This window comes from Anabrus simplex, chromosome 6 (genome assembly GCF_040414725.1).
Source record: "Anabrus simplex isolate iqAnaSimp1 chromosome 6, ASM4041472v1, whole genome shotgun sequence".
In the NCBI taxonomy this organism is placed as follows: Eukaryota; Metazoa; Arthropoda; class Insecta; order Orthoptera; family Tettigoniidae; genus Anabrus; species Anabrus simplex.
In genome coordinates, this window is record NC_090270.1 from 246,503,386 (window position 1) to 246,515,574 (window position 12,189).

General features: G+C 41.7%; 1 protein-coding gene across 12 annotated transcripts in view; it reads right to left on the reverse strand.

The window, feature by feature from the left end:
* LOC136876394 (ipis-1) overlaps window positions 1-12,189 on the reverse strand; it is a 121,488-nt gene that overhangs the window by 105,074 nt on the left and 4,225 nt on the right. For all 12 annotated transcript variants that reach the window (XM_067150333.2, XM_067150330.2, XM_067150329.2 and 9 more), the window contains exon 2: window positions 462-568. In XM_067150333.2, coding sequence (XP_067006434.2) covers window positions 462-568 — 107 coding nt within the window. The remainder of the gene's footprint in view (window positions 1-461; window positions 569-12,189) is intronic.

Below are 12,189 nucleotides of genomic sequence, written 5' to 3' on the forward strand. Positions count from 1 at the left end.
TTCACCCTGAAATAACCTCTGATAGCCTCCTTATTAAGGCACCATCGGCGGCTTTGATGCACTCTGGTGGCAGACTCGGTGACCAATCATATTGCCATTGTAATCGTTCACTAATCTGCCTGCGACCAACCTACATACCCTGTTTTGTAGGGATTAGGCATTTTTGCCCGGATATCTTATTTTATTTGTCAATTCTTTTATACTTTTAGAATATAAAACGCGGCAAGAGCCGAACTATGTAGACCATTTTAGCTGCTAGGGGAAGTCCGATCACGTCGGATAGAGTAGAAGTATGCCTATATCTGTCCCCTTGACAGAAATTAACGCATTGTTTTCGAAACATAGGCAATCCGTACATAATTTTCAATGAAAAACGACTCGATGAACGTAATTGTAATATTAGATTAATTACTCAGTGAAACATGACGTGTTGTCAACTTCAAACCAACTGAATATCTTACCTGGTAGAGGGCAGTACTGAACTGGTTGTTGCTCTGAACAACCGCCTGACGAGCTTCATTTTGTTGCTCATCACAGTTGACCACAGCCACGGAACATAGCAGCAGAACTGGAAGGAAACAGAGTAGAGTATTATAACACACCTAACATAGCACCCATGAAATGTCAAAGGGTTTATTTATTTATTTATTTATTTATTCATTTATTTTATTTATTTATTTATTTATTTATTTATTTATTTATTTATTTATTTATTTAATATATTATTTATTTATTTACTTCGTTCTCACAACTCGCTGGCGCCAGAAAGGACCCTTGTTTAGAGTGTTCTGGTCAGTAACAGAGAGTGTGGCAATGACGCCAGAAAGAAACCTTGGGGTGTTTAGGCAAGTGTGAGAGTGTTCTCGTTACTGTCAGATAGTATGAAAATGTTCCACCCTCGCCTGAGACTGCTCTGCTGAGACTTCTTGGTTTGGAAGGTCGATACGCGCAAACTGTTGAGTTTATATCCCAAGACGTAAAGTTAGTGTCTCGGATTCCGACCTCTCGCTCCTCTGGGGAGTTCCAGCATAGGTCATAGGTGATGGGATAAGGTCAATTTTATTTTCGTATGAAAATGTTCCACCCTCGTCTGAGACTGCTCTGCTGAGACTCCTTGGTTTGGAAGGTCGATACGCGCAAACTGTTGAGTTTATATCCCAAGACGTAAAGTTAGTGTCTCGGATTCCGACCTCTCGCTCCTCTGGGGAGTTCCAGCATAGGTGATGGGATAAGGTCAATTTTATTTTCGTTATGATGTCTTAATTAAGTTTGCTCTCTTGCAGAAATTATACGGGTCAGTCTCGTATCTTTGATGATTTAGCGTAGTCGAAATTGCGCTTTACAGCGCTATAACGTATTTTTATTTGGGAGCAGGCAATTTCCTGTTTCCAGTAGAATGTGACTTGGCCACTACATAACGGAATCTTCAGTTCCAAAATAGGTTTGCAATTGGATATGCTGCCACCTCACGGCGCGGATCTCTCATAAGGAAATAATTACATGGTCATGTCTAGAATCCTCTTGGTGTTCTTTTCAATGAATACCGTCTGATAAAATGTCGTCCTTTCTTTAACCGTTAATTTGTTCTGATTCAAAATATCTTTGTTGATGATATTTTAAGCAGATGGCAATTTGAATCAGTAACGACATCTCTCGGTTTCTGAGAGCAGGACTGAAAACCCTCACGTGTCTGCGAGCATTCAGCGTTAAATGTGTTCGTTAATATCTTTAAGCTTTGTATGACTTTACATCAATTTTTGAAGGCATTTAAAGAGTTGTACTTGTATTTTTAATAAACAGTGTACCGGGCGGTACACCTCCACTCCGCTAATTTAAAATGCGCGCCAGTTGAAACTCCTCTGCTGGAGGAAGTCTGAACTTTATCTACGCTATTAATTCTCTACTTTCTCAGAAGATGTCACCACGTGGAAAATTTTGAGTTTTTGAACTGTGTCATTTTTGATGTGGTTTTGTTTCACTTGAAGTAAGAAGTGTGAACTTTCTCTTCTAGAGGACACTACTGAAGATCAACAATAGTGCAACCTAGTGAGGAGTCAAAGAACTATTTTTTTGGAGAAAATTTAATTTCAAGAGTTTGTTCTTTGTTAAATTTCTTTCTGTCATTGTTTAAGTTGGCAATATTTACCCCTTTCTTCCCCTTGTTATGAATGTATCCAATCCCGAAATTCTTCTATTAATTTCTGACCAATCTGGTGTATCTTCCCCCAACTTGTATCGGTTGCGGGGTCCTACCCAATAAAGAGTTTGTGGGAGGGTGTTTTCTTTCCCCTAACACCTAGAACCTTCCGCGAGAGGATATAAACTGCTGATTTTTGGGTCTCCGGGCCACTTCTGTTCCATCTTTCAGTGTGTTAAGTACATAGCAGGGGGCGGGAAGCGCCTCTTTCTTCGGCAGCGGTCAACAACAAGGTAATGGCCGATTAATAACTTCTTTCTTTGCTAGCTCAGCAGTTTAACTTTCGGGGCGGGTTCTAAGCGTTCAACTATGTAACCTTTTCCTAAAATGTAACTACTCTTTTCATATATTCTCTTTTAAAACGACATATCGGGATAGAGAGTGCTTAACCCTCTCGAGCTCCCACTCACATCGTCTTGAGGTGAACTTATTTTTCTCAACCAATTCTTCCGTAATGTAATGTAAATTGCTATTAAGTCACCTCTGTAGTATGGGATTAGCCCTTGTATTAACGGCCTAGTGCCAAGTAGGTCTTAAGCAAAGTGTATTAGGAGTGCAAGTTCGCCTCCTCTCAAATTGTATTTTAGAGGTCATGTATTAACCTTCTTGTCATTTAACAGACCTCAGTAGGTTGGGTATTTTACCCCTGTGTATATGTCCTTTGAGGACAGCTTAAAGGTGGAGTTCGGAGTGGCCTATGATAGGCTTGTATTTTAGGGGGAAGTTGCCCTTTTTTGAAAATTGTGTTTCTGCCTCAAGGAGGCTTTTGGGTGTAATTGGAAGCAAATGTTTCTGGCATGTTTGGGGGTTTTCGGCCCCTTTGTTGTATGGTGTTCATTGTAAGGTTGGGCTCATTGCTCAAGAATTATGTTTCTGACTTTTGAAGCCCCAAATGGGGTACCTATGTAAATGTATTTTTCAATCGTGTTTCGGCTACTAAGTACCTGTTCTATTTGTTGTTACCTAATTTTGAAAAGAAAATATAACCTTGTTAAATTTTAAAATTAATTTCACTTTAGTAGCTTGAGACCCATTCACCACCCAGCACCTTCTTTCATGCATAACTACCACAAAAACACGGTAACAAACAGTATTGTAAGGAACCAGACTGTTTTGTTCAAGGGTGCAAGTGTAACCAGATTACGTTCCCGGCAGGGTTGTCCATCATCTTCCACATCCTGTCGTCCGTTTGTTCATATTACCTTTAGTTATCCTTGCAATTGTGTATTTTGTTTTTCCTTTTGCTTTTGCTTGTTTATTATACTGTGTTTGATTTTATTTTGCGGCACCGAATGGAAAACTATAAATCTCTAAGTTTTTTAATGTCTTTTAAAATGCTGAATAAGGTTAATTTGATTACATTTACCATGTTTACCCAACAAAGGGACATTCGTACATGGCATGTGACAAAGACTTTGCTGGAATAGAGCTAAGTAAATTTAAACAAGGAAGCAGCTGATGACTGGATAAGTATAATAAAATAGTCATCTAAAAATATCAATGTACTCAATACAGAACAGTCGATGATCAAGGATTGTAAGACAGGTTTTTGTTCAAAACAAAGTTACCTCATTCCAGTAGCGAACGAAAGCTCAAGACAAATGGAAAGTGACATTGAACAAATGTATTGAATACCGATTAAATATCATAACAGCAAGTAAGTCATCAAGTGGATTAGTTGCAGAAACATATTTTACGAGTGTCTGGGCAGTCTAAACAGTATCAGTATTAAATGAAAATAATTAACCCAGGGTGCGATTATAACCATGTGGTCAACATTAACCCTAAACATGTTTTACCGAGCTCGACAGCTGCAGTCGCTTAAGTGCGGCCAGTATCCAGTATTTGGGAGATAGTGGGTTCGAACCCCACTCTCGGCAGGCCTCAAGAGGGTTTTCCGTGGTTTCCCATTTTCACACCAGGCAAATGCTGGGGCTGTACCTTAACTAAGGCCACGGTAGCTTCCTTCCCACTCCTAGCCATTTCCTGTCCCATCGTCGCCATAAGACCTATCTGTGTCGGTGCGACGTAAAGCCAATAGCAAAAAAAAAAAAAAAGTTTTGCATTATATGGATTTCTCTTGTATTTTGTAACAAGATAGATTAGAAGGGAAGTGAAATCTCCAAGAGCACGAAGTATAACCGGAAGCTCTCCACACTACCTGGCGATTGGCTAAATACCTTATGCCTATCTCAACAGCGTTGAGTGGAGTGCGAACAGCGACGGTGGTGACATCTAGCGTGTTGATGTGAACTGCATACAGTACTTGTCTATGCTACAGTTAAGAGGAATGCACTTCACTCATTGGAAATATTTTTGTTAAAAATAATTGAATAATCATAATAATTAAGAATGAAATTTTAAAATATGAAATGCTTCCTTCATTAACTTCCAAACGAGCGTTATGTTAGCCGTGCCTTACGCTATGTCTTAAAAATTATAAAGCAGAATTTGTTTGAGGATTCACCGAGACTCTGGGGGAAATATTTAACAACTACTCTCTCTCCTCTTCTTTCTAGCCTTTTCTCAATTACCTAGCGCAGGATTTTGTATGGACTAAGCCTATTTTTCCGGCAGCATGCTTTTCCTAACAGCAATCTTATGTGGAGGGATATATACCGTACTCACTATTGAGTGTTTCGGTGGCTGTTTTTAGTATAATGTGTTGTATATACTGTACGAACACAAATTCGTAGCCCTTGATCTACAGGAATTAACAGACGCGATTAAAATCTCCGACTCAACCGGGAATCGTACCAGGGCCCTCTGAAAAGAAGACCAATACGCCCACCATTCCGTGGTGGTGATTATTTTAAAAGGAAGTACAACTGGCCAGCCATCCGCTATTAACACTAATCAGAAGGGAAATGGAAGAGGTCCAACACTCCGAAGAATTAAGGCAGGGCCTCTCAGGGTGCATGCGCGTGGTGCATGCACTGTGCACGGTGCAAAAGACGACTTGGCTTGGTTGACCAGAGTGCAGACCCCCACTCCTCGATTTGGAGCAATAGCGCTTACTCTCTCTTTCCTTACGCCTCTCTCGCTCGCTCCGCCTGTCTCCCTCTTACCCACTTGCGCCGTAGCGCTTCAAATCCGGGCTGAGTTGAGCCGAGTATAGCCGAGTAGAGCCGAGCATACCCGAGTAGCCCAGAGACGAAGCGTTGATCCGAGCCATACCGAGCGGCACCGAGCGGCACCGATGCACAGTGCACCGAGCTCTTGCGCCTCGCTCTGCACGCGTGAGATTTTGGGCGTTTGAGAGGCCCTGAATTAAGGTATCATAAAAGGGGGAGAAGGGGGGGGGGCACGAAGCGCTAACCCATTCAGCCAAAGCGCCAGAGGAGACAGATAACTTAACAACATCCATGATTTATTAAGATTTTGGAAAATAGAAGCTGTAATTACGGAACAGGAGTTTTGGTCCATTATTTTGACTTCTTCGTCGTCGGTACGGCCGATCTTCCCGAACTCTACAGGGAAACTTACCTTACGCTGCTATCTCGCTTTTGCTGTAGGCCTGCCTTGAATTTTCTGTTTTACCTCTGAAGACAGAAATACAGTACATAATGTATATCACACATATTGGGGTTACGTGAGTGAACTACGATGTTCATGACAAGGAAGAAGTGTTCAGAATTTCCGAAAGTCTCTTTCACAAATGTATGCATGAAGAATTACCATACACACGTATTAAATTAGTTGGACTGGTGCTCAAGCCTATGCCAATAATACACTGAAATAATTTTCTTACACCGGGCTGAGTGGCTCAGACGGTTGATGCGATGACCTTCTGGTCCAAGTTTGGCAGGTTCGATCCTGGCTCATTCCGGTGGTATTTGAAGGTGCTCAACAACGTCAGCCTCGTGTAGGTAGATTTACTGGCACGTAAAAGAATTCCTGCGGGACTATATTCCGGCACCATGGCGTCTCCGAAAACCGTAAAGTACTTAGTGGGACGTACAGAAAATTATTATTATTATTATTATTATTATTATTATTATTATTATTATTATTATTATTATTATTATTATTATTATTATTATTATTATTATTATTATTATTATTATTACCGGACGAGTTGGCCGTGCGGTTAGGGGTGCGCAGCTGGAGCTTGCATCCTGGAGATAGTGGGTTCGAATCCCTCTGTCAGCAGCCCTGAAGATGGTTTTCCGTGGTTTATCATTTTCACACAGGCTATCCTGTGAATGGTTTTCCGTGGTTTTCCATTCTCCTGTCCTAAGGCGAATGCCAGTACAGTTCCTATTATAGCCCCACCTTATCTTCTCCGCAAATCACATCACCGAATCAAATCTCCCTGTCCTGAGAGACAGCATCACCGTCTAGGAGGTCCGTCATAGCCTGTCCGGGTAGGGAATGTAAACTTTAACCCTCCCACCCGCACAGGAAAGGTAATGGAATGAGATCGCAGATGTGACTAACGTATGATTTAAGATAGAAGTGAGCTCTCAAACAAAATTATATTTACATCGGTCTGTTTTCAGACTGACTTCGAAGTACAGAAGTGAAAGCTGAGTCGATACTCAGGATACCATATTCATAAGCTGGAAGTAACACACGCGAAAGTAGTGAAAATGATTGCAGCTAGAAACAGATGGGAAAATGGCAGGAGGATACACGTACTGAAGAGACAAAGCTAGGAATACATTTGATGGGTGAAGCTGTACGGTACGCATAAACCGGCATCGGTGGTGGGTCATGTGAGGCGAATGGAGGAGGACAGACAACCTAGCAGAATAATGGAGGGTAAGAGAAAGAGAGGAAGAGTAAGCTAACGACTATGTTTTCATTCGTCCCCTGAAGGGGGAGGCGGGCGTCTTAGAGGGTGACGCCGTCTCTCAAGCCAGGAGATTTGTTGTTGTGAAAGAGATGTGCGGAGAATGTGAGAGGGTTGGCGGCCATGCCCCATTCTAGGAACTGTCCCGGCGTTCGCTTTTGTGCAGGAGAATGGAAAGCCACGGAAAACCATTCTCAGGACAGCCGACGGTGGGAACCAAACCCTCTCCGTCTTCCGATTACAGAGGCGTAAAGCCACGGTAGAGCCGTGGCCACCCCTCCTCTGATCGGTTGGTCGGTCAAAGTGCAGAGCTGTCGGACCACGGACCAGCCGCGGCCACATGTGGGAAGAGACCCACTCTGCATACGCCGTAGACTCAGATTTTACTGATATGATGACGAGGCCACACAGTGAGATTCAAATAGAGAACTGTGGAAACGCTTAATTAATTCACAGGGGCTTACAGACCGAACGCTGAAAGCCATAACAGTCTACCTGTATGTATAATATTAGTAATACTAATGAAAATGAAAATCTTCAGCCTGTTTCCAGTCATTCAACCGGATCAGGAATGGTATGAAGCCCCATCTAGCGGCGAGGATAGGAATTGTGCCGGCAGCCGAAGCATGTCGCATTCCTCTGGGGCAGTGACTGACAGATGAAATAAAATGATATGGGAGAGTGTTGCTGAAATGAAAGATGACAGGGAAAACCGGAGTAACCGGAGAAAAACCTGCCCCTCCTCCGCTTTGTCCAGCACAAATCTCACACGGAGTGACCTGGATTTGAACCACGGAACCCAGCGGTGAGAAGTTGACGCGCTGCCGCCTGAGCCACAGAAGATATAATAATAATAATAATAATAATAATAATATTAATAATAATAATAATAATAATAATAATAATAATAATAATAATAATAATAATAATATCACGTTGTTATTCCTAGTCTCGTGCAATCCTTGTAAGGTAGACCCTCCAGCAAGGGTGGGCGGCATCTGCAGAGGGGGTCAGATAAACAAATTAACGAATATACTGTCGAATCCATTCTTTTTGGGGTCGCTGAGATGAATAGTGACACTCTGGATTTTTTAAAGTTCAAGTTCAACCCCCTTTGGGGTGGGGGCGAGGCGGAGTGATATATAAAATTAAACGAAAATAGTGTCGAATACATAGTTTTCGGGGTCGCCGAGGTGAATTGTACACTCCGGAGTTTTAGTATCAGGAGACAAACCGCGTGGGGGTAAGACAGCCCATGAACCCTTAGGGGCAGGTGGGGGCGAGGGGGCTGAGATGTAAAAATCATCGAAAATAGTGTCGAATCCATACTTTTCGTGGTCGTTGAGATGAAAAGTGACACTCCGGATTTTTTTAAAGTCCAAGTTCAGCCCCCTTCGTGGTGGGGGGCGATGGGAGAGTGATATATAGAAATAATAATGATTATAAAAATAATAGTGTCGAATACATAGTCGCTGAGGTGAATAGTGACACTCCGAATTTTTAGTATCAGGAGACAAACCACATGGGGGTAAAACACCCCAGGAACCCTTAGGGGCGGGGGGGGGGCAAGGGGACTGAGATATACAAATCATCGAAAGTAGTGTCGAATCCATACTTTTTGGGGTCGCTGAGATGAATAGTAACATTTCGATTTTTTTAAACTCAAAGTTTAGCCCCCGTTAGGGTGGGGGAAGGGGCAGTGAGACATAATAGTAATAGAACATACGGCCGAATCCATAGTTTTCCGGGTCGCTGAGATGAATAATAACATTCCGGATGTTTAAAGTCTAACTTCAGCCCCCTTTGGCATAAGGGGTGAGAAAGGGTGAAAAAATAAATTGTCAGAAAAGACCGAGATAATGGACGTATGTATGTTCCAGTATAACTTTCAAATGTGACTTAGTACCTGGAAAACGTACTGTGGGAGTAAGACGCCCCTAGAACCACTAGGGAAGCGGGTAAAATATTATCCACACTAATAAATGGAAGTCTGTTTGGCGCGATCTATATATATATATATATAAGGCATAAAAATGGAAACAGACGTAAGTGTGAGACCATTCTAGGCATCTTAGAAATTTAAAACTTGGTACCAGACAACCTGATGACTTCAGGATCCCTAGAAAAATCTCAAATTCTCATAATTCTCTGAGGGGTACATGCTGGGAGTTTCAAACCTGCATAAGAACACAGTCGGTGATATTTATCAAGAACCTACAGTTTTTATGGGCTTAAAAGCTTCCTTAATGTCCTGATTTTTAACCCACTCCCCCATATCAAGATCGCAGCGCAATCTCCCAGACAAGTTAGAAAATTGAAATTTTGCAATATTATAGCTTTTAGCATGTAACCGACGGAAAATGTACGAGATGTTTAAAAATGTTATTTTTTACCCCCCAAAAATATCGAAATATGGAGGCAATTTTAATGACGGTGCTGTCCTTCCTTTCGATGTATTTCGTGGCTAAACGGTAAGTCTTATCACAAAACGGATGGCACAATCTCCGTTCAATTTGGAGTGATCTACAACTTCGGTCCTGTGACCTTTTGTCGTATATCTATCCCTTATACATTAACTTTTCTCTATTTCTGGATTTACCTAAATTTTGCACTTTGTACACGTACAATTGATGGTTTGATTCACTTATAGGAAAGATGGGATCATCAAATTCTACACGAATATTGACCCACCCAGTAGCCATATGTGAGCCAAATTCTATGTTTAAAGCTGTCGCATAAGTATCTGAAAAGTAATGCAGTGTGTGAAAATCTTACACAAATTTCACCCTATTCAACGTTTCTAAAACATAATGAATTGTGGTAGACAAGTGCACCTGTCGTTATCATCACAACTCCACAACTCGCACTTTACATTGGAAACATCGTCTGCGGACATCTCTATGCTTTTTCTCGGATAACGCCAATTTACATGCAATTTAAAAATTATTACTAACTTCATGTACAGTAATTTACTTCGATATCCGTATACAATCTGGAATACCGTAGCGAAGCACGGGTACAATTGCTAGTAATAATAATAATAATAATAATAATAATAATAATAATAATAATAATAATAATAATAATAATATTAATAATAATAATAACAGTAATAATAATTTAATGTCTTTTCATGAACTTTTTTTAAGAATGCTATTTGTTCGGGGCGTCGACCTCGAAATATATTTTGCCTCTACTTGTACCGTATGTTATGAACCTGCGTGTATTTGTAATTGTGGAAGTGTAAAGTGTTGAATGTGAGGAAAGGAACGTTAAGGACGTCACAAACACCGAGTCCCCAGGCCAGGGGTATTAATCATTTACAATTAAAAACCCCTGACCCGGCCGTGAATCGACCCCGGGGCTGCCGGGTGACAGACGGACGCGTTGCCCCCTACACCGCGGGGCCGGACTTCATCAACTATTAACCTTCCAAAACATCGGAGTACCGAAGGTTTCACCTGAACTGAGTGTAGGGGGAGTCTTATTGAAGGAAAAAATCTACTGGTCGCTCAAGCAACTGCGCTACACATGTGACATAAATCGACGTCGAATGTACAGTTCCTGAAATTCTATACATGTTTCCTAATAATACCGTATACAGAACACGGCGAGTGTCGCGATGTACAATCAATCACCTCTGATCTGCATTTAGGGCTATCGCCCAGGAGACAGATTACCTATCAGTTGTGTACCTAGTCGTTTCTTAAATGATTTCAAGAAAGTTGGAAATATATCAAACATCTCTCTTGGTAGTATAATTCCAGTTACTGGCTCCCCTTTCTATAAATGAGTATTTGCCCAAATTTGGCCTCTTGAATTCTAACTTTATTTTCATATTATAATCCTTACTACTTTTAAAATCTCCACTCAAGATTATTCGTCTAGTATTGTCATTCCAAGCCATCTCGTCACTGACAGGTCGGAACATACCACTTAGTCGAGCAGCTCGTCTCCTTACTCCCAAGTCTTCTTATGTAGGAAATCGCCCAGAACAAATCGTGCTGCTTTCGTTTGGATCTTTTCTTCTCGAATCAAGTAACTTGGGGAGGGCCCCATACACTAGAACGAAACTCTAACAGTTGTCTTACCAGCGATTTATACGCCCTCTCCTTTATATCCTTACTAGAACCCCTAAATAATCTCATAACCATATGAAGAGTTCTGTAACCTTTATTTACAATTGTATTGATGTGATTTTCCCAATGAAGTTTTCTTATATTAACACCTGTCAGTTACTGTTACCCCACAGACGTAATGAATATAATACGAGCTGAGCCCCATCAAAGAAACTGTATAAAACATAAAGTTTATTGCAGCAAATACAAACAAAACATGAAAGCAAACAATATCCCTTTAATACAGAACAATATGTGCCAAAGACTGTCCGACTCGTTGGCTGAATGGTCAGCGTACTGGCCTTCGGTTCAGAGGGTCCCGGGTTCGATTCTGGCTCGGAGACTAAGTGTATGTGTCCGTCCCAACACTCTCCTCATCATATTCAGACAACATACCACAGAAACACGCAATAGTCCCTCCATATAGGGTTGGCGTCAAGAAGGGCATCCGGCCGTGAAACAGCGCCAAATCCACATGTGCGACGCAGTTCACACCTGTGACCCCACAGATGTGGGAAAAAGCTATAGCAAAGGAAAGAAAGAAAGAAAGAAAGAAAGAAAGAAAGAAAGAAAGAAAGAAAGAGAGAAAGCTTCTTCTTTTTTTTTTTTTTTTTTTGCTAGTTGTTTTACGTCGCACCGACACAGATAGGTCTTACGGCGACTATGGGAGAGGAAAGGGCTAGCAGTGGGAAGGAAGCGGCCGTGGCCTTAATTGAGGTACAGCCCCAGCATTTGGCTGGTGTGAAAATGGGAAACCATGGAAAACCATTTTCAGGGCTGCCGACAGTGGGGTTCGAACCTACTATCTCCCGAATACTGGATACTGGCCGCACTTAAGCGACTGCAGCTATCGAGCTCGCTGAAGAAAGGAAGAATATGTGCCAAAGACTAACTAAAAGCCCGCCTGGTGGCCAGGTGAAGTCTAAACGGTGTGACACCGTGGTTAGCCGGTTCGAGTCCCGTTGGTAGAAAAAATTCACCATCAGAAAGTTGGCCGGCAGGGTAGGGCAGGTGTTAGTATACAATTTCTAATCACTAGACTGCACGCCAAAAGCATGGATTAAATTTCAAATCTCTAC